General features: G+C 45.3%; 1 protein-coding gene across 3 annotated transcripts in view; it reads left to right on the top strand.

Annotated features, from left to right (window-relative positions):
- Nucleotides 1-27,969, top strand: part of LOC137353122 (spectrin beta chain, non-erythrocytic 1-like) — a 194,971-nt gene that overhangs the window by 71,760 nt on the left and 95,242 nt on the right. For all 3 annotated transcript variants that reach the window (XM_068019139.1, XM_068019136.1, XM_068019138.1), the window contains 3 exons: nt 12,383-12,585; nt 14,245-14,335; nt 27,123-27,269. In XM_068019139.1, the coding sequence (XP_067875240.1) occupies nt 12,383-12,585; nt 14,245-14,335; nt 27,123-27,269 (441 nt within the window). The remainder of the gene's footprint in view (nt 1-12,382; nt 12,586-14,244; nt 14,336-27,122; nt 27,270-27,969) is intronic.

The following is a 27,969-nucleotide window of genomic DNA, read 5'->3' as shown; positions in this document are numbered from 1 at the left end:
CCAACAGCCCTCCAACCGGCCATCCTTCGACATTCTGGTTAGATTCTGCTGCTAGCCAATTTGCAGTGAGTTGAAGATTGCAGTCCCCAAACCTATTACACATGGGTCTGTAATTAACACGTCATACTGTAAACATATCCGATCCCAGATGGAGGTTCATGGTCCCAACACTGGAGCCCAGAGTGTCCTGGGCAATAACTCCCACAACCTGCTCTTCCCATGGGAGGAACTCCTTCATGAGACTGAACTCCAGGCATTACTAGCTGTGACTGGGATTTGCGACAAGCAGAATTAGGTTAATATCCTTGTGAAGCATATTGCAGCACACAGGTAACTTCTCCAGAAATGGCCAACACTGCTCATCTCTTGATAATCTCATTAGCTCAGGCCGTGCTATATAGAATGGCTTCCATTCTGTCACCACCCTCTTGTGTAACACCTCCTTCTCTGATTCTCCAATTGGAATCTTCACTGCCTCTGGGGTTCAATCATTCGCGGTTTGCAGCCCTTTCCATGGAGCACCTTCACAATGCACTTACCTCATTTATCCTTCCTCCTCAGATGTACAACCTTCTCAACAACAACGCACACTGCTGCTCTCATTTGGTTTATTCAATCTGGTGACTAACTTGCAATTCTGATCTCCGGGACATCTTGTCCAACACACAGTGTCCATGGACTCACTGGTCCTATCACTCACTGACCTGATGATTGTTCCCAGCTCTGATGCAGCCTGCTCCTCACTGTCCAGTATTGGGATCAGTATCGGGTCGCACTGTCCAGCATTGGGGTCATTATCGGGTCTCACTGTCCAGCATTGGGGTCAGTATCGGGTCGCACTGTCCGGTATTGGGCTCATTATCGGGTCTCACTGTCCAGTATTGGGGTCAGTATTGGGTCGCACTGTCCAGTATTGGGGTCAGTATCGGGTCTCACTGTCTGGTATTGGGCTCATTATCGGGTCTCACTGTCCAGTATTGGGGTCAGTATTGGGTCGCACTGTCCAGTATTGGGGTCAGTATCGGGTCTCACTGTCTGGTATTGGGCTCATTATCGGGTCTCACTGTCCAGTATTGGGGTCAGTATTGGGTCGCACTGTCCAGTATTGGGGTCAGTATCGGGTCTCACTGTCCAGTATTGGGCTCATTATCGGGTCTCACTGTCCAGTATTGGGGTCAGTATTGGGTCGCACTGTCCAGTACTGGGGTCAGTATTGGGTCGCACTGTCCAGTATTGGGGTCATTATCGGGTCTCACTGTCTGGTATTGAGGTCATTATTGGGTTGCACTGTCCAGTATTGGGGTCAGTATTGGGTCGCACTGTCTGGTATTGGGGTCATTATCGGGTCTCACTGTCTGGTATTGAGGTCATTATTGGGTTGCACTGTCTGGTATTGGGGTCATTATTGGGTCTCACTGTCTGGTATTGAGGTCATTATTGGGTCTCACTGTCTGGTATTGGGGTCATTATTGGGTCTCACTGTCTGGTATTGAGGTCATTATTGGGTCTCACTGTCTGGTATTGAGGTCATTATTGGGTCTCACTGTCTGGTATTGGGGTCATTATTGGGTCTCACTGTCTGGTATTGAGGTCATTATTGGGTCTCACTGTCTGGTATTGGGGTCATTATTGGGTCACTGTCTGGTATTGAGGTCATTATTTGGTCTCACTGTCTGGTATTGAGGTCATTATTGGGTCTCACTGTCTGGTATTGAGGTCATTATTTGGTCTCTGTCTGGTATTGAGGTCATTATTGGGTCTCACTGTCTGGTATTGGGGTCATTATTGGGTCTCACTGTCTGGTATTGGGGTCATTATTGGGTCTCACTGTCTGGTATTGACGTCATTATTGGGTCTCACTGTCTGGTATTGAGGTCATTATTTGGTCTCACTGTCTGGTATTGGGGTCATTATTGGGTCACTGTCTGGTATTGAGGTCATTATTTGGTCTCACTGTCTGGTATTGAGGTCATTATTTGGTCTCACTGTCTGGTATTGGGGTCATTATTGGGTCTCACTGTCTGGTATTGAGGTCATTATTGGGTCTCACTGTCTGGTATTGGGGTCATTATTGGGTCTCACTGTCTGGTATTGAGGTCATTATTGGGTCTCACTGTCTGGTATTGGGGTCATTATTGGGTCTCACTGTCTGGTATTGGGGTCATTATTGGGTCTCACTGTCTGGTATTGACGTCATTATTTGGTCTCACTGTCTGGTATTGAGGTCATTATTGGGTCTCACTGTCTGGTATTGAGGTCATTATTGGGTTGCACTGTCTGGTATTGGGGTCAGTATCAGGTCTCACTGTCTGGTATTGAGGTCATTATTTGGTCTCACTGTCTGGTATTGGGGTCAGTATTGGGTCTCACTGTCTGGTATTGGGGTCAGTATTGGGTCTCACTGTCTGGTATTGGTGTCAGTATCAGGTCTCACTGTCTGGTATTGAGGTCATTATTTGGTCTCACTGTCTGGTATTGGGGTCATTATTGGGTCACTGTCTGGTATTGAGGTCATTATTTGGTCTCACTGTCTGGTATTGGGGTCATTATTGGGTCACTGTCTGGTATTGAGGTCATTATTTGGTCTCACTGTCTGGTATTGGGGTCATTATTGGGTCACTGTCTGGTATTGAGGTCATTATTGGGTCTCACTGTCTGGTATTGAGGTCATTATTGGGTCACTGTCTGGTATTGAGGTCATTATTGGGTCACTGTCTGGTATTGAGGTCATTATTTGGTCACTGTCTGGTATTGAGGTCATTATTGGGTCTCACTGTCTGGTATTGAGGTCATTATTGGGTCACTGTCTGGTATTGATGTCATTATTGGGTCACTGTCTGGTATTGGGGTCATTATTGGGTCACTGTCTGGTATTGAGGTCATTATTGGGTCTCACTGTCTGGTATTGACGTCATTATTTGGTCTCACTGTCTGGTATTGAGGTCAGTATTGGGTCTCACTGTCTGGTATTGGTGTCAGTATCAGGTCTCACTGTCTGGTATTGAGGTCATTATTTGGTCTCACTGTCTGGTATTGGGGTCATTATTGGGTCACTGTCTGGTATTGAGGTCATTATTTGGTCTCACTGTCTGGTATTGGGGTCATTATTGGGTCACTGTCTGGTATTGAGGTCATTATTTGGTCTCACTGTCTGGTATTGGGGTCATTATTGGGTCACTGTCTGGTATTGAGGTCATTATTGGGTCTCACTGTCTGGTATTGAGGTCATTATTGGGTCACTGTCTGGTATTGAGGTCATTATTGGGTCACTGTCTGGTATTGAGGTCATTATTTGGTCACTGTCTGGTATTGAGGTCATTATTGGGTCTCACTGTCTGGTATTGAGGTCATTATTGGGTCACTGTCTGGTATTGATGTCATTATTGGGTCACTGTCTGGTATTGGGGTCATTATTGGGTCACTGTCTGGTATTGAGGTCATTATTGGGTCTCACTGTCTGGTATTGACGTCATTATTTGGTCTCACTGTCTGGTATTGAGGTCATTATTTGGTCTCACTGTCTGGTATTGGGGTCATTATTGGGTCTCACTGTCTGGTATTGAGGTCATTATTGGGTCTCACTGTCTGGTATTGAGGTCATTATTGGTTCACTGTCTGGTATTGAGGTCATTATTTGGTCTCACTGTCTGGTATTGAGGTCATTATCGGGTCTCACTGTCTGGTATTGGGGTCATTATTGGGTCTCACTGTCTGGTATTGAGGTCATTATTGGGTCTCACTGTCTGGTATTGAGGTCATTATTGGGTCTCACTGGTATTGAGGTCATTATTTGGTCTCACTGTCTGGTATTGAGGTCATTATCGGGTCTCACTGTCTGGTATTGAGGTCATTATTGGGTCTCACTGTCTGGTATTGGGGTCATTATTGGGTCTCACTGTCTGGTATTGAGGTCATTATTGGGTCTCACTGTCTGGTATTGAGGTCATTATTGGGTTGCACTGTCTGGTATTGAGGTCATTATTTGGTCTCACTGTCTGGTATTGGGGTCATTATTGGGTCACTGTCTGGTATTGAGGTCATTATTGGGTCACTGTCTGGTATTGAGGTCATTATTTGGTCTCACTGTCTGGTCTTGAGGTCATTATTGGGTCTCTGTCTGGTATTGAGGTCATTATTGGGTCTCACTGTCTGGTATTGAGGTCATTATTGGGTCACTGTCTGGTATTGAGGACATTATTTGTTCTCACTGTCTGGTATTGAGGTCATTATTGGGTCACTGTCTGGTATTGAGGTCATTATTGGGTCACTGTCTGGTATTGAGGTCATTATTGGGTCTCACTGTCTGGTATGAAGTCATTATTGGGTCTCACTGTCTGGTATTGACGTCATTATTGGGTCTCACTGTCTGGTATTGACGTCATTATTTGGTCTCACTGTCTGGTATTGGGGTCATTATTGGGTCACTGTCTGGTATTGAGGTCATTATTTGGTCTCACTGTCTGGTATTGACGTCATTATTGGGTCTCACTGTCTGGTATTGACGTCATTATTGGGTCTCACTGTCTGGTATTGGGGTCAGTGTCGGGCTTACTGTCTGGTATTGAGGTCAGTATTTGATCTCACTGGTGGGGTCAGTGTCGGGCTTACTGTCTGGTATTGGGGTCAGTATTTGATCTCACTGTCTGGTGGGGTCAGTGTCGGGCTTACTGTCTGGTATTGGGGTCAGTATTTGATCTCACTGTCTGGTGGGGTCAGTGTCGGGCTTACTGTCTGGTATTGGGGTCAGTATTTGATCTCACTGTCTGGTATTGGGGTCAGTATCAGGTCTCACTGTCTGGTATTGGGGTCAGTATCAGGTCTCATTGTCTGGTATTGGGGTCAGTATCAGGTCTCATTGTCTGGTATTGGGGTCAGTATCAGGTCTCACTGTCTGGTATTGGGGTCAGTATTTGGTTTCACTGTCTGGTATTGGGGTCAGTATCGGGTCTCTGACTGTTATTGGGGTCAGTATCGGGTCTCTGTCCAATATTGGGGTCAGTATCAGGTCTCACTGGTATTGGGGTCAGTATCGGGTCTCACTGTCCAATATTGGGGTCAGTATCGGGTCTCACTGTCCAATATTGGGGTCAGTATAGGGTCTCACTGTCTGGTATTGGGGTCAGTATCTGGTCTCACTGTCTGGTATTGGGGTCAGTATCTGGTCTCACTGTCTGGTATTGGGGTCAGTATTTGGTCTCACTGTCTGGTATTGAGGTCAGTATTTGGTCTCACTGTCTGGTATTGGGGTCAGTATCGGGTCTCACTGTCCAATATTGGGGTCAGTATCAGGTCTCACTGGTATTGGGGTCAGTATCGGGTCTCACTGTCCAATATTGGGTTCAGTATCTGGTCTCACTGTCTGGTATTGGGGTCAGTATCTGGTCTCACTGTCCAATATTGGGGTCAGTATAGGGTCTCACTGTCTGGTATTGGGGTCAGTATCTGGTCTCACTGTCTGGTATTGGGGTCAGTATCTGGTCTCACTGTCCAATATTGGGGTCAGTATCGGGTCTCACTGTCCAATCTTGGGGTCAGTATCTGGTCTCACTGTCTGGTATTGGGGTCAGTATCTGGTCTCACTGTCCAATATTGGGGTCAGTATAGGGTCTCACTGTCTGGTATTGGGGTCAGTATCTGGTCTCACTGTCTGGTATTGGGGTCAGTATCTGGTCTCACTGTCTAATATTGGGGTCAGTATAGGGTCTCACTGTCTGGTATTGGGGTCAGTATCTGGTCTCACTGTCTGGTATTGGGGTCAGTATCTGGTCTCACTGTCCAATATTGGGGTCAGTATAGGGTTGCACTGTCTGGTATTGATGTCATTATTGGGTCTCACTGTCTGGTATTGATGTCATTATTGGGTCTCACTGTCTGGTATTGATGTCATTATTTGGTCTCACTGTCTGGTATTGAGGTCATTATTGGGTCTCACTGTCTGGTATTGGGGTCATTATTGGGTCTCACTGTCTGGTATTGGGGTCATTATTTGGTCTCTGTCTGGTATTGAGGTCATTATTGGGTTGCACTGTCTGGTATTGGGGTCATTATCGGGTCTCACTGTCTGGTATTGAGGTCATTATTGGGTTGCACTGTCTGGTATTGGGGTCATTATCGGGTCTCACTGTCTGGTATTGAGGTCATTATTGGGTCTCACTGTCTGGTATTGGGGTCATTATTGGGTCTCACTGTCTGGTATTGGGGTCATTATCGGGTTTCACTGTCTGGTATTGGGGTCATTATTTGGTCTCACTGTCTGGTATTGAGGTCATTATTGGGTCTCACTGTCTGGTATTGGGGTCATTATTGGGTCTCACTGTCTGGTATTGGGGTCATTATTTGGTCTCACTGTCTGGTATTGAGGTCATTATTGGGTCTCACTGTCTGGTATTGAGGTCATTATCGGGTTTCACTGTCTGGTATTGGGGTCATTATCGGGTCTCACTGTCTGGTATTGGGGTCATTATTGGGTCTCACTGTCTGGTATTGGGGTCATTATTGGGTCTCACTGTCTGGTATTGGGGTCATTATTGGGTCTCACTGTCTGGTATTGAGGTCATTATTGGGTCTCACTGTCTGGTATTGGGGTCATTATTTGGTCTCACTGTCTGGTATTGAGGTCATTATTGGGTCTCACTGTCTGGTATTGGGGTCATTATTGGGTCTCACTGTCTGGTATTGAGGTCATTATTGGGTCTCACTGTCTGGTATTGATGTCATTATTTGGTCTCACTGTCTGGTATTGAGGTCATTATTGGGTCTCACTGTCTGGTATTGATGTCATTATTTGGTCTCACTGTCTGGTATTGAGGTCATTATTTGGTCTCACTGTCTGGTATTGATGTCATTATTTGGTCTCACTGTCTGGTATTGGGGTCATTATTGGGTCTCACTGTCTGGTATTGGGGTCATTATTGGGTCTCACTGTCTGGTATTGAGGTCATTATTGGGTCTCACTGTCTGGTGTTGATGTCATTATTGGGTCTCACTGTCTGGTATTGAGGTCATTATCGGGTCTCACTGTCTGGTATTGAGGTCATTATTGGGTCTCTGTCTGGTATTGAGGTCATTATTGGGTCTCTGTCTGGTATTGAGGTCATTATTGGGTCTCACTGTCTGGTATTGGGGTCATTATTGGGTCTCACTGTCTGGTATTGAGGTCATTATTTGGTCTCACTGTCTGGTATTGGGGTCATTATTTGGTCTCACTGTCTGGTATTGATGTCATTATTTGGTCTCTGTCTGGTATTGAGGTCATTATTGGGTCTCACTGTCTGGTATTGGGGTCATTATTGGGTCTCACTGTCTGGTATTGAGGTCATTATTGGGTCTCACTGTCTGGTATTGATGTCATTATTGGGTCACTGTCTGGTATTGACGTCATTATTGGGTCTCACTGTCTGGTATTGATGTCATTATTTGGTCTCACTGTCTGGTATTGAGGTCATTATTGGGTCTCTGTCTGGTATTGGGGTCATTATTGGGTCTCACTGTCTGGTATTGAGGTCATTATTGGGTCTCACTGTCTGGTATTGGGGTCATTATTGGGTCTCACTGTCTGGTATTGAGGTCATTATTGGGTCTCACTGTCTGGTATTGAGGTCATTATTGGGTCTCACTGTCTGGTATTGGGGTCATTATTGGGTCTCACTGTCTGGTATTGAGGTCATTATTGGGTCTCACTGTCTGGTATTGGGGTCATTATTGGGTCTCACTGTCTGGTATTGAGGTCATTATTGGGTCTCACTGTCTGGTATTGGGGTCATTATTTGGTCTCACTGTCTGGTATTGATGTCATTATTTGGTCTCACTGTCTGGTATTGAGGTCATTATTGGGTCTCACTGTCTGGTATTGAGGTCATTATTGGGTCTCACTGTCTGGTATTGATGTCATTATTTGGTCTCACTGTCTGGTATTGAGGTCATTATTGGGTCTCACTGTCTGGTATTGGGGTCATTATTGTGTCTCTGTCTGGTATTGAGGTCATTATTGGGTCTCACTGTCTGGTATTGACGTCATTATTGGGTCTCACTGTCTGGTATTGAGGTCATTATTGGGTCTCACTGTCTGGTATTGGGGTCAGTGTCGGGCTTACTGTCTGGTATTGAGGTCAGTATTTGATCTCACTGTCTGGTGGGGTCAGTGTCGGGCTTACTGTCTGGTATTGGGGTCAGTATTTGATCTCACTGTCTGGTATTGGGGTCAGTGTCGGGCTTACTGTCTGGTATTGAGGTCATTATTTGGTCTCACTGTCTGGTATTGGGGTCATTATTTGGTCTCACTGTCTGGTATTGATGTCATTATTTGGTCTCTGTCTGGTATTGAGGTCATTATTGGGTCTCACTGTCTGGTATTGAGGTCATTATTGGGTCTCACTTTCTGGTATTGGGGTCATTATTGGGTCTCACTGTCTGGTATTGAGGTCATTATTGGGTCTCACTGTCTGGTATTGATGTCATTATTGGGTCACTGTCTGGTATTGTGGTCATTATTGGGTCTCACTGTCTGGTATTGATGTCATTATTTGGTCTCACTGTCTGGTATTGAGGTCATTATTGGGTCTCACTGTCTGGTATTGGGGTCATTATTGGGTCTCACTGTCTGGTATTGAGGTCATTATTGGGTCTCACTGTCTGGTATTGGGGTCATTATTGGGTCTCACTGTCTGGTATTGAGGTCATTATTGGGTCTCACTGTCTGGTATTGAGGTCATTATTGGGTCTCACTGTCTGGTATTGGGGTCATTATTGGGTCTCACTGTCTGGTATTGAGGTCATTATTGGGTCTCACTGTCTGGTATTGGGGTCATTATTGGGTCTCACTGTCTGGTATTGAGGTCATTATTGGGTCTCACTGTCTGGTATTGGGGTCATTATTTGGTCTCACTGTCTGGTATTGATGTCATTATTTGGTCTCACTGTCTGGTATTGAGGTCATTATTGGGTCTCACTGTCTGGTATTGAGGTCATTATTGGGTCTCACTGTCTGGTATTGATGTCATTATTTGGTCTCACTGTCTGGTATTGAGGTCATTATTGGGTCTCACTGTCTGGTATTGGGGTCATTATTGTGTCTCTGTCTGGTATTGAGGTCATTATTGGGTCTCACTGTCTGGTATTGACGTCATTATTGGGTCTCACTGTCTGGTATTGAGGTCATTATTGGGTCTCACTGTCTGGTATTGGGGTCAGTGTCGGGCTTACTGTCTGGTATTGAGGTCAGTATTTGATCTCACTGTCTGGTGGGGTCAGTGTCGGGCTTACTGTCTGGTATTGGGGTCAGTATTTGATCTCACTGTCTGGTATTGGGGTCAGTGTCTGGCTTACTGTCTGGTATTGGGGTCAGTATCAGGTCTCATTGTCTGGTATTGGGGTCAGTATCAGGTCTCATTGTCTGGTATTGATGTCATTATTTGGTCTCACTGTCTGGTATTGAGGTCAGTATTTGGTCTCACTGTCTGGTATTGGGGTCAGTATCGGGTTTCTGACTGGTATTGGGGTCAGTATCGGGTCTCACTGTCCAATATTGGGGTCAGTATCAGGTCTCACTGGTATTGGGGTCAGTATCGGGTCTCGCTGTCCAATATTGGGGTCAGTATCAGGTCTCACTGTCTGGTATTGGGGTCAGTATAGGGTCTCACTGTCTGGTATTGGGGTCATTATTTGGTCTCACTGTCTGGTATTGATGTCATTATTTGGTCTCACTGTCTGGTATTGAGGTCATTATTGGGTCTCACTGTCTGGTATTGAGGTCATTATTGGGTCTCACTGTCTGGTATTGATGTCATTATTTGGTCTCACTGTCTGGTATTGAGGTCATTATTGGGTCTCACTGTCTGGTATTGGGGTCATTATTGTGTCTCTGTCTGGTATTGAGGTCATTATTGGGTCTCACTGTCTGGTATTGACGTCATTATTGGGTCTCACTGTCTGGTATTGAGGTCATTATTGGGTCTCACTGTCTGGTATTGGGGTCAGTGTCGGGCTTACTGTCTGGTATTGAGGTCAGTATTTGATCTCACTGTCTGGTGGGGTCAGTGTCGGGCTTACTGTCTGGTATTGGGGTCAGTATTTGATCTCACTGTCTGGTATTGGGGTCAGTGTCGGGCTTACTGTCTGGTATTGGGGTCAGTATCAGGTCTCATTGTCTGGTATTGGGGTCAGTATCAGGTCTCATTGTCTGGTATTGGGGTCAGTATTTGGTCTCACTGTCTGGTATTGAGGTCAGTATTTGGTCTCACTGTCTGGTATTGGGGTCAGTATCGGGTTTCTGACTGGTATTGGGGTCAGTATCGGGTCTCACTGTCCAATATTGGGGTCAGTATCAGGTCTCACTGGTATTGGGGTCAGTATCGGGTCTCGCTGTCCAATATTGGGGTCAGTATCAGGTCACTGTCTGGTATTGGGGTCAGTATAGGGTCTCACTGTCTGGTATTGGGGTCAGTATCTGGTCTCACTGTCTGGTATTGGGGTCAGTATAGGGTCTCACTGTCTGGTATTGGGGTCAGTATCGGGTCTCACTGTCCAATATTGGGGTAAGTATCGGGTCTCACTGTCTGGTATTGGGGTCAGTATAGGGTCTCACTGTCTGGTGGGGTCAGTGTCGGGCTTACTGTCTGGTATTGGGGTCAGTATTTGATCTCACTGTCTGGTATTGGGGTCAGTGTCGGGCTTACTGTCTGGTATTGGGGTCAGTATCAGGTCTCATTGTCTGGTATTGGGGTCAGTATCAGGTCTCATTGTCTGGTATTGGGGTCAGTATTTGGTCTCACTGTCTGGTATTGAGGTCAGTATTTGGTCTCACTGTCTGGTATTGGGGTCAGTATCGGGTTTCTGACTGGTATTGGGGTCAGTATCGGGTCTCACTGTCCAATATTGGGGTCAGTATCAGGTCTCACTGGTATTGGGGTCAGTATTGGGTCTCGCTGTCCAATATTGGGGTCAGTATCAGGTCTCACTGTCTGGTATTGGGGTCAGTATATGGTCTCACTGTCTGGTATTGGGGTCAGTATCTGGTCTCACTGTCTGGTATTGGGGTCAGTATAGGGTCTCACTGTCTGGTATTGGGGTCAGTATCGGGTCTCACTGTCCAATATTGGGGTCAGTATCGGGTCTCACTGTCTGGTATTGGGGTCAGTATAGGGTCTCACTGTCTGGTATTGGGGTCAGTATCTGGTCTCACTGTCTGGTATTGGGGTCAGTATAGGGTCTCACTGTCTGGTATTGGGGTCAGTATCTGGTCTCACTGTCTGGTATTGGGGTCAGTATAGGGTCTCACTGTCTGGTATTGGGGTCAGTATCTGGTCTCACTGTCTGGTATTGGGGTCAGTATAGGGTCTCACTGTCTGGTATTGGGGTCAGTATCTGGTCTCACTGTCTGGTATTGGGGTCAGTATAGGGTCTCACTGTCTGGTATTGGGGTCAGTATAGGGTCTCACTGTCTGGTATTCTTGTCATACTGGTGAGCAGCATGGAATCTGGCTCTGGGAATTGGGCTTGTATAGAGCTAAGACTGAGTAACATTTATTTTGGCAGCATCATAGTCTAATCCATGGTAATCAAATTGGTTAATCCAGGAAAGTACAGAGTTGGTATCACAACAACAACTTGCATTTATATAGTGCCTTTAACACAGTAAAATGTGCCAAGGCGCTTCACAGCAGTGTTATCAAACAAAATTTTGACACTGAGGTAGATAAGGAGATGTTGGGACAGGTGACCAAAAGCTTGTTCTGAGAGGTAAGGACTCTCTTGAAGGAAGAAAGAGAGGTAGAAAGGTGGAGCGGTTTAGGGAGGGAATTCCTGAGCTTAAGCGCTGGACAGCTGAAGGCACGGCTGCCAATGGAGCAAAAGAAACTGGGGAGCCGCAGGGAGCCAGAATTGGAAAGAGTGCAGAGATCTCGGAGGGTGGTGGGGCTGGAGGAGGTTACAAAGATAGGGAGGGGCGAGGCCATGGAGGTATTTGAAAACAAGGATGAGAATTTTAAAATTGAGGAATTGCACACCCGGGGGCCATTGTAGATCAGGATACTCAGGGGTGATGGGTGTACAGAACCTGGTGTAAGTTAGGAAATGGGCAGCAGAGTTTTGGATGAGCGCAGGTTTATAGAGGATAGAAGAAGTGAGTCAAGCCAGGAGTGCATTTGAATAGTGGAGGAACAAGGGCATAGATGAGGGTTTCAGCAGCACATGGGCTGCAGGACATGTTGGTTTCTCACATATAAATCTAGGGGCACAGTGGTAACTGCTGAGATTCATTGTTCATATTGCTGAAGGGGGAGGTCTGATCCACCTGTTCCTGATAAAATTACATGTGGGGATTGTGAATTCCCTTTTTCTACCTCTTAGTGCTGTGATATCTTCTGATTGTAAATCCTGTGCATAGGAGTCGGTGTTGGCCCAGCTTGAGTTACCTGTAACGGTGGAGGCAGCGGAAGCAGCAATGAAGAAGCACCGGGATTTCCTGGTGACACTGGAAATAAACCTGCAGAAGATCAACACGGTGGTCGAGGCTGGAGGGCACCTGGTGAAGAGCGGCAATATCTACCTGGACAAGATCAGAGACCAAACCAAGTCCATCACCACAAGGTATGCCAATACTCAGCTCCTGCCTACCTGTGTTCACGTAATCAGAGAGCAAAGGTGCCAATTAATGTCAGTTCTTAAAGGTCAACTCTTAATGCAATGCTTCAATTCACATGCCTGTATTAACCTCATTGTATACTGATTGAACACTGGGTATTCAACTGTCCGTTCCCAACTCCTTCTGATATAAATCTACTGTAACATTTACAGAGATGCTCCTCTATTCATCCGGACTATCTACTGTATAAAAAGCAACAAAGCGATACAAAGAAAGTAGTGAGGGGTGTAAAAAGGGAGTATGAAAAAGCTTGCAAGGGATATCAAAACTAACTGTAAAATATTTTTAGAAATATATTGAAAGCGAGTGGTAAGGGGCAATGTGGGTCCATCAAAGAGAGGCAGGTGAGATTGTAGTGGACAATAAGGAAATTAACAAGCGGGGAAATTGTAGATGTGTTCGCCGTTATTTAGCAAAGTTCTATAGATTCAGGAATGTGCCATTGGACTGGAAAATTGCACATGTCACTCCATTATTTAAGGAAGGAGGGAGCGAGAAACCAGGAAGCTACAGACCTATCAATCTAACTCCAGTTGTGGGCATCTGTTATCAAGGACAGTGAAAATGGTACAAGTATGACTTGAGCATAGAGAGTCAGCATGGATTTGTAAAGGGTGGGTCATTCTGATTTAATTCAGCTGAGCATTTTGAGGAGGTCACTAACATGGTGGGCAGGGGAGTGATAATGGAAGTTGTCTATATGGACCTCCAGAAGGCATTTGATAAGGTTCCACATAAGAGATTAGCAAAAATGAAAGTGCATGGAATTGGAGACAATCTTCTGATATGGTAATTGGTTGGGACTAAGAGGCAGAGTGGGAATAAAGGGTACATAGGTTGACTGGCAGGATGTGACAAGTGGTGTGCCCCAGGGGTCAGCACAGGGACCTCAGCTTTTCACCATATTTATCAATGACTTAGATGAAGATTCACCCTAATGATACCAGGGCTTAAATAGAGGGATTATAGGGACATGTTGCAGAGATTAGGCTTGCATTCCATTGAATATAAAAGACTAAGAGGTGATCTAATCGAGGTGTTTAAGACGATTAAAGGAGTCGATCGGGTAGATAGAGAGAAACTATTTCCTCTGGGAGGGTGGGGGAGTCCAGAAAAAGGAGGCGTAATCATAAAATCAGAGCTAAGCCATTCAGGAGTGATGTCAGGAAGCACTTCACATAAAGGGTAGTGGAAATCTGGAACTCTTTCCCCAAAAAGTTGTGGAAGCTGGGAGTCAATTGATAGTTTCAAAATTGAGAGTGAACATTTTTTGTTAGATAAGCGTATTAAGGGATATGGAGTTAACATACAGATCAGCAATGATCTAATTGAATTTTGCACAGGCTGTAGAGACTGAGTGGCTTCCTTCTGTGCCTAAGATTCTGTTGTCTCCTTTCTTACGGGTTGGGCTTCACACCAGTGATAAATGGTCGAATCAGCACCTGAATGTGAAATACCTGCCAGCCATTTTGGAATGTGCTGTTTCTCAAAATATCCGACAGTCCTGGTGTCCAAACAGGATTATGGCAGCTGCTGTGGCTGTATTATGTTGAAGATTGCCTCATGTCAGACCAGGACTGACCATTTTCCATCTCATTTTTTAGGAGCCAACACAATTACAAGCTGGCTCACGATTGGTTGATGCGTTTGAGCGACCAATGGGAGCTGCAGCGGTTTCTCCAGGATTGTCACGAGGTGGGTGCTGGGAGATTCAGTGGGAGGCTGTGGTCAGGACTTGTCCAGAGGAGAGGAGAGGAGAGGGGCAGCGCAGGGGGAGGGGGCAGAATTATTGAACATTAAAGACGCCGCTAAAATGCTTTTGATGCAGTTGGTGTTAAATTGGGAGGCTGGAGAAGCAGCTTTTAAGGGCTGTTTAGCACCAGGCTCAGCTACTTCTCTTTTTATATTTAGTAATTGGAAGCGTTGGAATATTTATAATTTCTTTGTACAGATGCATAATGTAAGGGAAGCTCGTAATTGAAGCTGCAAAGGCACTAATGAGCAGCAAGTGATTGTGGGATCCTCACGCAGCTGGGTACAATGAGAAATGGGGCGAGCGTGAAACTATCTCCGGCCATTCCAATGAGCTTGGTCCTCTCTGTACTATACCCCCACTGCCCACGCAGGTAATCCAACAGCCAGTTCGCTCTACAGGGGGCAGCACTGCCCATCTCGGGTGTAATTCTGGCCCTAACCCACATTCCACACTTTCGTATATCATTCTATACATAATATAATACAATATATATATATATTGAGTACTGTGTGCAGTTCTGATCACCTCATTACAGAAAGGATGTAATTGCACTTGAGAAGGTACAGAGGAGATTTATGAGGATGTTGCTAGGACTGGAAAAATGCAGCTATGAGGAAAGATTGGATAGGCTGGGGTTGTTCTCCTTGGAACAGAGAAGGCTGAGGGGAGATCTGATTGAAATGTACAAAATTTTGAGGGGCCTGGATGGAGTGGAGGTGAAGGGTCTATTTACCTTAGCAGAGAGGTCAATGACGAGGGGGCATAGATTTAAAGTGATTGGTAGAAAAATTAGAGGGGAGATGAGGAAAAACATTTTCACCCAGAGGGTGGTGGGGATCTGGGACTTACTGTCTGAAAAGAGTGGTTGAGGCAGAGACCCTCAACTCATTCAAAAAGAATCTGGATATGCATCTCAAGTGCTGTAAGCTGCAGGGCTACGGACCAAATGCTGGAAGGTGGGATTAGAATCGGTGGACCATTTTTCAGCCGGCACAGACATGATGGGCCAAGTGGCCTCTTTCTGTGCCTTAAACTTTCTATGATTCTATTCTGTAAACCAACTGAACCCCTCAATTAAATTCTAGCCTGTAACTCACTCGTGGTATCTGTTATTCTATAGATAAACCACTTGAACCCTTCGATCAGATTGCAGCCTGTAAATAACTCCCAGATATCTCTCACTCTATATAAAGACCTCTCCAAGCCCCTCGATTAGATTCCAGCCTTTAAGTCACTGCTGGGTATCTGTTATTATAAACATAAGCCCCCCTCAATCGCTCAATTAGATTCAAGCCCTTAATTCACTCCCAGCTATCTGTTATTCTATATAAAAAAAGCACCCGAAACCCTGATATTAGTCCCAGCCTCTATTCTATAAATAGATCCCACAAACCCCTCGATCAGCTTCCAGTCTATAACTTACTCTCAGGTACTAGTAATGCTTTATAGAAATTGCCTGAACCCTTCGGTTAAGTTCCAGCCTGTAACTCCCTCTCGCATATCTGTTTATTCTATAACTACCCAAACTCCTTGATTAAATTCGAGCCTATAACTCACACCGGTGCAGCCGTTACTCTAGCTATAAACATCCCGAGCCTCTTGATTACATTCCAGTCTGTAACTAACTCATGAGTATCTGTTATTCCACCGATAAACACCCTTGAACCCCTTGATTAGATTTCAGCCTGTGACTTAATCCAAAATCCCCATGATTCTACATATAGACCACATGAACTCCTCGATGAGATTGCAGACTGTAATGAACTCCCGGGAATCAATTATTCTGGCCCTAACCCACTATATAAACTTTATGAGCTGTTGTTTTCTATATATAAATTCTATATATAATCCCCTTGATTAGTTTTCAGCCCGTAACTTATTAACAGGAATCTGATATTCCATATGTAATTCCACTCATCCCATGATTAGATTCCAGCCTGTAATTCCCAGTTCACTGTTATGCAATATATAAACCATTAGAGCCTGCAGCTGACTCCAGCTATTTGTTATTCTATAATAAAACCACCCTGAACTCCTCGATTAGATTCTAGATTGAAACTCACTCCTGGATATTCATTATTTTATATGGTTGGCATCCTCCATCTACAAAAGATGATGGGCACGCAGCAAACAATCCATTTAGGTGGGGTGTCTTCTCTTGGTGCACCTTTGCTGATGGCTGTGAAGGCTGATCCTTGAGAGGCAGGTTCTGCCACAAGTGAAGCTACCAAGTGACACTGTGGGCTATTGTTTTCGGCGTTGGTGTCTGTTGCCAAGCTGCTGTAGCCACTGGTTGTCGTGGTAGTGCACACCAGTCCACAGGATATGTTGTCAGTTCCCTCTTTCACCAGCTAGTGACTCCCAGGTACGATAGAGATTTCGGGCCTTCGTGTCACGTTTGCATCCTTGAAGCGGAGCTTTGGGTGCCCCACTGGTCGTCTAGCCCCTGCTATCTCACCATACAGAAGATCCTTGGGTTTGCGACAGTCTTCCATCCTGCAGACATGTCCGATCCATTGAAGCCACCTCTGTTTGATCAGTACCAACACACTTGGGAGCTCTGCCTTTGAGAGGACTGCCACATTTGTAATTTTGTCCTGCCAGGATATACCCATAATGCACTGCAAACAACAAAGATGGAAATTATTGAGCTTCTTTTCCTGGTAGCTGTAAGTCGCCCATGTTTCACAGCCATCGAGCATGTTGCTGAGAACACAGGCCTTATAAACCATCAGCTTGGTCCTAAGGGTCAGCTTGGTGTTATCCCATGTGCGTTTCGTGGGTTGGCCAAAGGTGGTAGCTGCTTTCCCTATGCGTGTTTCGAGCTCTGCATCAAGGGACAGATTCTGTATATCAATATTCTATATATCAACTCCCAGTCTCCTAAATTAGACTCAAGCTAGTGACTCAATCCCAGGTATCAGGTTTTCTAAATATATAAACCACTGCAATACTCAATTGGATTCCAGCCAGTAACTCACTCCGGTATATCTGTTTTATATAGAGCATGATGGTTAGCTGGGAGTGAGTTACTGGCTGGATTTTGCCCGCCCTCTCGAGACAGTTTGGGAGGCATGGGGTGGAGGTGGGGAGGGGTGCTTGTAGAATGGTGGCAAAAGGCATCGGGAGGAGAGCTCGATGTCTTTCCGATGCCATGGGATATTCTTAATGACGGGAACTGCAGCAGCACAGCTGCCTGCCAACGCCCACCGACAGCGGTTCTGGCTGCCTCCTACTTAATTGGCCTCAGTCCATCTGCATGGGCCTGGGATCTGCTTTCGTTCCTGGTGGTGGGACAGCTTGGGATTTGGGAAAATTCAGTCCACGGGAGTATAAGGAACAAATGGAATCAATTGTCGGCACAAACTCAACTTAGAGGGTACAACATGGTACTTATATGGCTGCAAGTTGATCAGGACTGGAAACTGAATAATGCCAGGTAATAAGGTCTACAGGAAGGAGGGGGAATCTGATAGGTGGGGGGGAGAGGATGAAATTTCTTCAGTGACAAGAGATGATATAACAAGAAGTAAACAGACAGTGAAGATTTTATGGGTAGAATTAAGATATGGAAAAGGATTTAAGACTGTTGTGGGAGTTGTGCATAGACCCCCTGGTAGCAGAATGTATTAATGCAGAAATTAGAAGCATGTAGTAAAGGCAGAGTGGTTTTAATGCGGGATTTTAACTTTCATAAATTGGGGTAAGCGGAGGAGCTCATGTCAGAAAGGTAGCCAATTTCTTGAATGCGTTCAGGACAGTTTTCTGCAAACAATATGTCCCAGAATCAACAGGTGGGGGGCAGGCTATATTAAGTTTAACAATGAGCCACGAGGCAGATTTAGTTATCAGCCTAACAGCACGTGAACATATACCTAATAGCAATCATAATATGATTGAGTTCAATGTTGTGTTTGAAAGGGAGCAACGTAAAACAGCTACTAAGATTCTAGACTTGGGTAAGGTCAACTGCAACAGAATGAAACAGAGGCTGCCGACAGTAAACTATACAAATCAAACGACAGAAGATCATAGGTGGTGTTGAAGAAATAATTTAATCTGATACAGCAAGTTTATAACGTTATGGGGCAAGAGCTCTAGTTACCAAAAACATAACCGTGGATGAATAAAGAAGTAAGCCCGACATAGAATCATAGAATGTTTACGGCAGATAAAGAGGCCACTTGGCTCATTGTGTCTGTGCCGACCAAAAGAAATGAACCCCTCAACCTAATCCCACTTTCCAGCATTTGGTCCGTAGCCCTGCAGGTTACGACACTTGAGGTGCATATCCAGACTCTTTTTGAATGTGTTGAGGGTTTCTGCCTCTGCTACCCTTTCAGGCAGTGAGTTCAGACCCCCACCACCATCTGGGTGAAAAGGATGTTCCTCATCTCCCCTCTAATCTTTCTACCAATCACTTTAAATCTATGCCCCCTAGTCACTGACCTCTCTGCTAAGGTAAATAGGCCCTTCACCTCCACTCTATCCAGGCCCCTCAAAATTTCATACATCTCAATCAGATCTCCCCTCAACCTTCTCTGTTCCAAGGAGTACAACTCCAGCCGACCCAATCTTTCCTGATAGCTGCATTTTTCCAGTCCTGGCAACATCCTTATAAATCTCCTCTGTACCCTCTCAGTGCAGTTACATCCTTTCTGTAATGAGGTGACCAGAACTGCACACAGTACTCCTGTTGTGGCCTAACCAATGATTTATACAGTTCCAACATAACCTCCCTGCTCTTGTCTTCTATACCTCAGCAAATAAGGGAAAGTATTCCATATAATATAACACCCAATCTGTACTAATGCTTTGTCTTTCAACACACCATTAAAATATTGTTTGCCTTTGCTCCATGACCTTCTGGTCAGCTATTCTGTGATCTTGTCCTATGTACACCTATTCCTTACCTTTTACATTTCTAATATTTGCTAGTTCTGAAGAAGGGTCACTTACCTGAAACGTTAACTCTGCTTCTCTCCCTACAGATGCTGCCAGACCTGCTGAGTATTTCCAGCATTTCTTGTTTTTATTAAAGTATTCCATATGCCTTCTTAACCTCCTTATCGACCTGTCCTGTTACCTTCAGGGATCTGTGGACATTCACTCCAAAGTCACTCACTTCCTCTACACCTCTCAGTATTCTCTCATGAACCGTGTATTTCTTTGCCTTGTTTGACCTCCCCAAATGCATCACCTCACACTTCTCTGGGTTGAATTCCACTTGCCACTTTTCTGCCCACCTGCCCAATCCATCGATATCGTCCTGCTGCCTACAACTATCCTCCTCGCTATCAACAACATGACTAATCTTTGTGTCGTCTGCAAACTTCTTGATCGTGCCCCCTAAATTTACAGGGATCCAGTACTGAGCCCTCCGGAACGCCACTGGAAAAAGCCCTCCAGTCGCAAAAACACCTGTCAACAATTACCCTTTGTTTCCTGCCACTGAGCCAATTTTGTATCCACCTTGCTGCAGTTCTCTGGATCCCATGGGATTTTGTTTTTAATCAGGCTACCATGTGGGACCTTGTCAAAAACCTTGCTGAAATCCATGTAGACCACATCAACTGCACTACCCTCATCTATCTTCCTTGTCACTTCTTCAAAAATTCAATCAAGTTCTTCAGATAAGATGTTCCCTCAACAAATCCATGCTGACTATCCTTGATTAACCTGTGCCTTTCTAAGTAACAGTTTATCCTATCTCTCAGATAATAATTTGCCCACTACTGAGGTTAGACTGACTGGCCTGTAATTATTCGATCTATCCCTCGCTCCCTTTTTAAACAGAGGTACAACGTTAGCAGTCCTCCAATCCTCCGGCACCATACCTGTATCCAGTGAGGACTGGAAAATGATGGTCAGACCCTCTGCTATTTCCTCTCTTGCTTTGTTTAACACCCTGGGGTAATTTCATCTGGCCCTGGTGATTTATCAATTTTCAAGGATGCTAATCCCATTAATACTTCCTCTCTCCCTATGTTTATTACATCCAATACTTCACACCCCTCTTCCTTGACTACAATATCTGCATCGTCCCCCTCTTTTGTGAAAACAGATGCAAAATATTCATTAAGAACAATACCAACATCTTCCGCCCCTAAACATAGGTTACCTTTTTGGTCTTTGATGGGCCCTACCCTTGCCTTAGTTATCCTCTTGCTCCCAATTTATTGATAAAATATCTTTGGGTTCACCTTGATTATGGTTGCCAATATTCTTTCACACCCGCTCTTAGCTTTCCTAATTTCCTTTTTGATTTCACCCTTCCACTTTCTATACTTCTCTTGGCTTTCTGTAGTATTGAGTTCTTGGTGTCGGACATAAGCTTTCCTTTTCTGCCTTATTTTACCCAGTAAGCTCCTTGACATCCATGGGGGTTCTAGATTTGGCCATCCCACTCTTTTTCTTTGTGGGAACATGTTTACTCTGAACCCCTTGAATTTCTCCTTTGCATGCCTGACACTGATTTACCTTCAAGTAGCTGTTTCACTCGTCCACTTTCGCTAAATCACTCCTCAGCTTAGTAAAATGGCTTTGCCCCAATTGAGAACTCTAACGCCTGTTCTATCCTTGTCCTTTTCCATGATCATGTTAAAACAGACTGAATTATGATCACTACCACCAAAATGCTCTCCCACTGCCACTCCTTCCACCTGCCACATAAAACTAAAAGAAAAAGCATGCAAGAATGCAAACAATAGCACAAATTCTGGCAACTGGGAGGGATATAAAGAACAGAAAAGGGTGACAAAACAGATAGTAAGAGCTACGAAAAGGGAGTATGAAAAGAAACTTAAAAGAGATGTCAAAATCAACACAAAAATCTTTTTCAATTATATTAGGGAAAAAAGCATTGTTCAGAGCAATGTGGACCACTTAAAACTGATAATGGTAATATTACCATTGAAAATCAGGAAATGGCTAACATGCTAAATAATTACTTTGCATCAGTATTTACAGTAGAGGGTAGCATGCCAGACATACTAAGGAAACCAATACAGAATCAGAGATGTGGGTGCCCCAAAGTTAACATAAGCAAATTAGTAGTAATGACGAAAATAATGGCACTACAGAGTTACAAATCCCAGGACTAGATGGCTTTGGAAAATTGCACATGTCACTCTACTATTTCAGAACAGTGACAGAGGGGAACCAGGGAATTGTAGACCTATTAGCCTACATCTGTTTTTGGGAAATTACTCAAGTCTCTAAGGATAAGGTAACTGAACACATTGAAAATTTTCAGCAGATCATGAGATTTGTAAAGGGTAGGTCATGCCTGACAAACCTGATTGAATTTTTTTTTTGAAGTGGTAACTGAAGTAGTGGACAGGGGAATGATGTTGGATGTTATTTATATGGACTTTCAGAAAGCTTTTGATGAAGTTCCTCATAAGTGACTGCTCGGGTAAGTTGAAGCTCATGGGAGCTCAAGGGGGGACGGTGGCGTAGTGGTAATGTCACTGAACTAGTAATCAAGAGACCCAGGCTATGCCCTGGGAACACGGATTCAAATCCCACCACGGCAGCTGGTGGAATTTAAATTCAATTATTTAAAAAATCTGGAATTGAAAGCTAGTCTCAGGAATGGTACCATGAAGCTATCATTGATTGTCATAAAAACCAGTAAACACTAATGTCCTCTAGGGAAGGAAATCTGCTGTCCTAACCTGGTCTGGCCGACATGTGACTCCAGACCCTCGGCAATGTGGTTGACTCTTAACTGCCCTCTGAAATGGCCTAGCAAGCCACTCAATTCAAGGGCAATTAATGATGGGTAATAAATGCTGGCCTTACCCGTGATGCCCAGATCCCATGAAAATAATTTTTTTTTTAATTGAGGGAGAATTATTGACCTGGTTAAGTGGCAGGAAACAGAGAGTAGGGACAATGGGCAGGTTAATAGGCAGGATGTGTCTAGTGGAGTCCCACAGGGATTTGTGTTGGGGCCTCAACTATTCACTATTCATTAACCACTTAGGTGACGGGTAGAATATCCACCTTCGTCGATAACACAAAGATGGACGGCATTGTAAGCAGTATAGATGGAAGCATAAAATTACAACACTATTCATAAAGTAAATGAATGGGCAAAATTGTGGCAAATGGATTGCACTGTAGGCAAATGTGAGGTCATCCGCTTTGGACCTAAATAGGGTAGAACTGGGTCCTTTTTAAATGGTAAAAAACTAGAAAGGGTGGAAGTGCAAAGAGACTTAGGAGTCCAAGCACACAGTTAATTAAAATGTCATGAACAGGGACAGAAATTAATCAAGAAAGGAAATGGAATACTGGTCTTCATATCTAGAGAACTAGAATACAAGGGGGTACAGATCATGCTGCAGCTTTACAAAGCCCTGGTTAAACCATAGCTGGCAAACTGTGTTCACTTCTGTGAACCATACTTTAGAAAGGATATATTGGCCTTGGAGAAAGTGCAGCATAGATTTACCAGAATGATACCTGAACTCCAAGGGTTAAATTACGAAGGGAAATTACACCTAAACTAGGGTTGCATTCCCTCGAATTTAGATGATTAAAAGATGATTTGATCTAAGTTTTCAAGATATTAAGGGAAACTGATCGTGTAAATAGAGAGAAACTATTTCTGTTGGTTGAGGGGTCTAGGACTAGGAGAAATAGTCTAAAAATTACAATCAGTGTAATATTACTTGTCCCTTTGGTATGTGAGCTGTTGTAAGTTCACAGAACTACAAGTAATATCCAAAGAGAACATGGGTTTTATTATAACTTAACTAGAACATGTATATATATATATATATATACACACACAAACAGTTACTGCACGAGCACACCAATGCATATCTCACTCTTGGGCTCCACCCACAACTCCCTGGTCACGTGTGATGCGACATCACTTCCTCTGATGACCTTCACCGACAGCGTCTTAAGGTGGTGCTCTCTTAAAGTCGTCCCGCAGCCAGGCGACTCCAGACCTTAACAGGAGTTAAGTTAGAAAACATTTCTACATACAAAAGGTGGTAAAATGTTTTTCCACAGACAGTAGCTGATGCCGGGCCAGTTATTAATTTTAAATCTGAGATTGATAGATTTTTGCTAACCAAAGCTGTTAAGGGGTATGGGGCAAAGGCGGGTTTCTGGAGTTAGGTCGCAGATCAGCCACGATCCCACTGAAATGGCGAAACAAGCTCAAGGGACGAAATTGCCTTCTGCTGTTCCTGTGTTATTTTATCTATAAATCCCGCTAACCCCTTGATTAGATTCCAGCCTGTATCTTAACAAACAGCAACAATGACTTGCATTTGTATAGCGTCTTTAACATCCCAAGGTGCTTCACAGTAGCATTATCAAACAAATTTTGATACCGAGCCACATGAGATATTAGGACAGATGACCAAACGTTTGGTCAAAAAGATAGGTTTTGAGGAGTGTCTTACAAGAGGGGGGGAGGTGAAGAGATTTAGGGAGGGAATTCCAGAGCCTCAGGGCCAGACGGCTGAAGACACAGCCACCAATGGTGGACTGATGCGCAAGAGATCAGAATTCTAGGAGTGCAAAGACCTCAAAGTGTTGCGGGGCTGGAGGAGATTACAGCGATAGGGAGGGGTAAGGCCAAGGAGGGATTTGAAAACAAGGACGAGAATTTTAAAATCGAGGTGGTGCTCAAACTGGAGCCTATGTAGCTCAGGGAGGACAGTATGATGGGTGAATAGGTCTTGGCGCGAGTTAGGATACGGGCGACAGACTTTTGGATGAGCTTAAGTTTATGGAGGGTTGAAGATGGAAGTCTGGGCAGGAGTGCATTGGAAAAGTCAAGTCTCGTGGTAATGAATGTGTGGATGAGGGTTTCAGCAGCAGATGAGCTGAGGCAGGGGCGGAGTCGGGCAATGTTAAGGAGGTGGAAAAAGGTGGTCTGAATGATAGAGTGGATATGAAGTCGGCAGCTCCTCTCGGGGTCATACACAACGTCAAAGGTGCAAACAGTCTGCTTCAGTCACAGACAGTACCGGGAGATTGATGGAGTCAGTGGTTTATGTATAAACCCCCCTGAAACCGTAGATTAGATTCCAGCCTGTACTTATTCATGGGCATCTGTTATTTTGTTCTATTTATAAAGCCCAAAACCCCCCCCGATTAGCCTGTAATTCACCCCCTTTGCCCAATACTCTTAATATCTTTGGTTGACAGGAATCTAACAATCTCACATTTGAAATTTACAATTAATTTAGCACCAATCGTCATTTGCGGAAGAGAGTTCCAAACTGCTGCTACCTTTTGTGTATGGAAGTGTTTCCTAATTTCACTCCTGAAAGGTCTGGCTCTAATTTTTAGACTATGTCCCTAGTCCTAGACTCCCTAACCAGCAGAAATAGTTTCTCTCTCTATCTACGCTATCAGTTCCCTTAATATCTTGCAAACTTCAATCAAATCACCCTTTAATCTTCTAAATGCCGGGGAATATAACCCCAGTCTGTGTAATTATCCTCATAATGTAACCAAAGCCATTATCTCCTTCCTCAGGTATGGTGACCAGAACTGCTCACAGTAACTTCAGGTGTGGTCTAACCAGGTCTTTGCACAGCTAAAGCATGAAGTCTACACTCTTGTATTCTAGTTCTCTAGATATAAAGGCCAGCAATCCATTAGCCTTTTTGATGACTTACGTATCTACACATGACCGTTTAATGATCTGTGTACCTGTAACTGGGATGTTTGCTGGGATAGTTACCGGGATGTGTTCAGGATTTGCTGCCCTTGTTGCCATGATGTGTTCAGCTGCTGCTGTGATTGGGATGGTTGCTGAGATGTGTACAGCAGTTGCTTGAACGGTTGTCAAGCTGGTTGCTTCCATTTGTGCAGCAGTTGCCGGGATGTGTTCAAAGTTTCTGGGATCTTTCAGAGGTTGCCGGGCTGGTTGCAGAGATGTGTTCCGTGGTTGCCAAGCTGGTTGCTGGGATGTGTTCAGTGGTTGCCGGGCTGGTTGCTGGGATGTGTTCAGTGGTTGCCGGGATGTGTTCAGTGGTTGCCAAGCTGGTTGCTGGGAAGTGTTCAGTGGTTGCCGGGCTGGTTGCTGGGATGTGTTCGGTGGTTGCCAGGCTGGTTGCCAGGATGTGTGCACTGGTAGCCGGACTGGTTGCTGGGATGTGCTCACTGTTTGTTGGGCTGGTTGCCGGGATGTTTTCCGTGGTTGCCAAGCTGGTTGCTGGGAAGTGTTCAGTGGTTGCCGGGATGTGTTCAGTGGTTGCCAGTCTAGTTGCTGGGATGTGTTAGTGGTTGCCGGGCTGGTTGCTGGGATGTATGCACTGGTTGCCGGGCTGGTTGCCAGGATGTGTTCAGTGGTTGCCAGGCTGATTGCTGGGATGTGTTCAGTGGTTGCTGGGCTGGTTGCTGGGATGTGTTCAGTGGTTGCTGGGATGTGTGCACTGGTTGCCGGGCTGGTTGCTGGGATTTGTTCACTGGTTGCTGGGCTGGTTGCCAGGATGTGTTCAGTGGTTGCTGGGCTGGTTGCCGGGATGTGTTCAGTGGTTGCCGGGATGTGTTCAGTGGTTGCCAGGCTGGTTGCTGGATGTGTTCAGTGGTTGCCGGGCTGGTTGCTGGGATGTGTGCACTGGTTGCCGGGCTGGCTGCTGGGATGTGTTCAGTAGTTGCTGTGCTGGTTGCCAGGATGTGTTCAGTGGTTGCCGGGCTGGTTGCTGGGATGTGTTCAGTGGTTGCCGGGCTGGTTGCTGGGATGTGTGCACTGGTTGCCGGGCTGGTTGCTGGGATGTGTGCACTGGTTGCCAGGCTGGCTGCTGGGATGTGTTCAGTAGTTGCTGGGCTGGTTGCCAGGATGTGTGCACTGGTTGCCGGGCTGGTTGCCAGGATGTGTTCAGTGGTTGCCGGGCTGGTTGCTGGGATGTGCTCACTGGTTGTCGGGCTGGTTGCCGGGATGTGTTCAGTGGTTGCCAGGCTGGTTGCCAGGATGTGTTCAGTGGTTGCTGGCCTGGTTGCCGGGATGTGTTCAGTGGTTGCCGGGATGTGTTCAGTGGCTGCCGGGCTGGTTGCTGGGATGTGTGCACTGGTTGCCGGGCTGGTTGCTGGGATGTGTTCAGTGGTTGCCGGGCTGGTTGCTGGATGTGTTCGGTGGTTACCGGGTTGGTTGCTGGGTGTATTCAGATGTTGCCAGGCTGGTTGCCAGGATGTGTTCAGTGGTTGCTGGGATCTGTTCAGTGGTAACCCTGACTGTCTTGGTGTTCCCATTGACCTGGGTGTGAAGTGTGTCAGTGCTTCTTGTCTAACGTCAGTTATAAGCTGGTGTTACCTCCCAGCTCCTCCCCCTCACTCCGGCTGTGTTGCAGTGTGAAGCTTGATGCTGCTTTGGCTAGATCCTGTCTGATTCTCCTTTGTACTGATGCATCCTCAAAGAATTCTTTCCGATTAAATCTGTTTGATTTTGTTCCTTGGGTTTGAAAGGATCGGAGCTGCCAAACGCTCTCAAAACCCTCGGTCTGGGTCAGTGTCTGCTTGTCCCTTGCTCCAGCTGGTGCTGTTAATTCTGGCTGCAGTGTGCAGGGTGCAGTGCTTGTTGACGTGTGTGCAGGATGTAGGTACACTGCAGCATTCCACATTTACTGAATGTGCTGAGGTCAGGCAAGGAGATGGGATAGTGGGACTGCAGCACTTTCACCACAAGCAATCCCAGGATGTGTGGGGGGGGGAGCTGAGTGATCTCAGTGTTTCCTCTCTTCCTTGCAGTTGGGCGACTGGATTAATGAGAAGATGCTGACGGTCCGGACCACGTCACACGACGACGTTCAGAAGCTGCACAAAAAATGGCTGAAGCACCAGGCTTTCATGGCAGAGTTGGCGTTAAACCGGGAATGGCTGGCTAAGATCGAGAAGGTAAAGGAGCGAAGGGAGGGTGAGAATGTGACTGAGAAGGAGAAGCTGTATCTCACTGGAAGCCGACTCCCATATTTACAGTCCTTATGCACTGCTTTATTTTAGTAGTTGTTTAGCTGTTTTTATTTAATGCTTTCATCCCACTGTAAATCATTCTTAGCAACAACGTAAATATTAGTGAGTCTGGTTTCTCCAGCGGGGTGGTCCCAGGTTATCAGGGGTCCGTGTTATTTGGGGAGGGGTCGGGATTATTTGGGGGCTCTGTTATTTTGGGGGTCTGTGTTACCTGGTGTCCCGGGTTATCTGGGGGTGGCAGGTCATTTAGGTTACATGAGTCTGGGTTATCTGGGGATTCGGGCTGTTTGGGGATTTGGGTTACTTGAGGTCCTGGTTAATTGGGAGGTCCTGGATTATTTGGGGGTCCCAGGTTATCTGTGGGTCCTGGGTTATTTCAGAGTGTTGTCAATATCTGCACTTTTACACCTCAGGGTTTCTCTTTAGTTTAGCTATTTATGAATTTGCATAATTCTATAATTGTGTGAAATATTTGTGAAAGATTTGAGATGTGAAGGTCCTTGACTAGTTTCTGATGTGTGTGAGGGGCTGTGCTGGGCTGTACATAATATAGCAACGGACTTGTATAATAACACATATATATTGCACCATATGTAATGTATAGTATTAGGATGTACTCCATTTA

The sequence above is a fragment of the Heterodontus francisci genome, chromosome 40, assembly GCF_036365525.1.
Source record: "Heterodontus francisci isolate sHetFra1 chromosome 40, sHetFra1.hap1, whole genome shotgun sequence".
NCBI classification, from domain to species: Eukaryota; Metazoa; Chordata; class Chondrichthyes; order Heterodontiformes; family Heterodontidae; genus Heterodontus; species Heterodontus francisci.
Note: the sequence above shows the minus strand (reverse complement) of the source record. Positions and strands in the feature narration are given on the sequence as shown.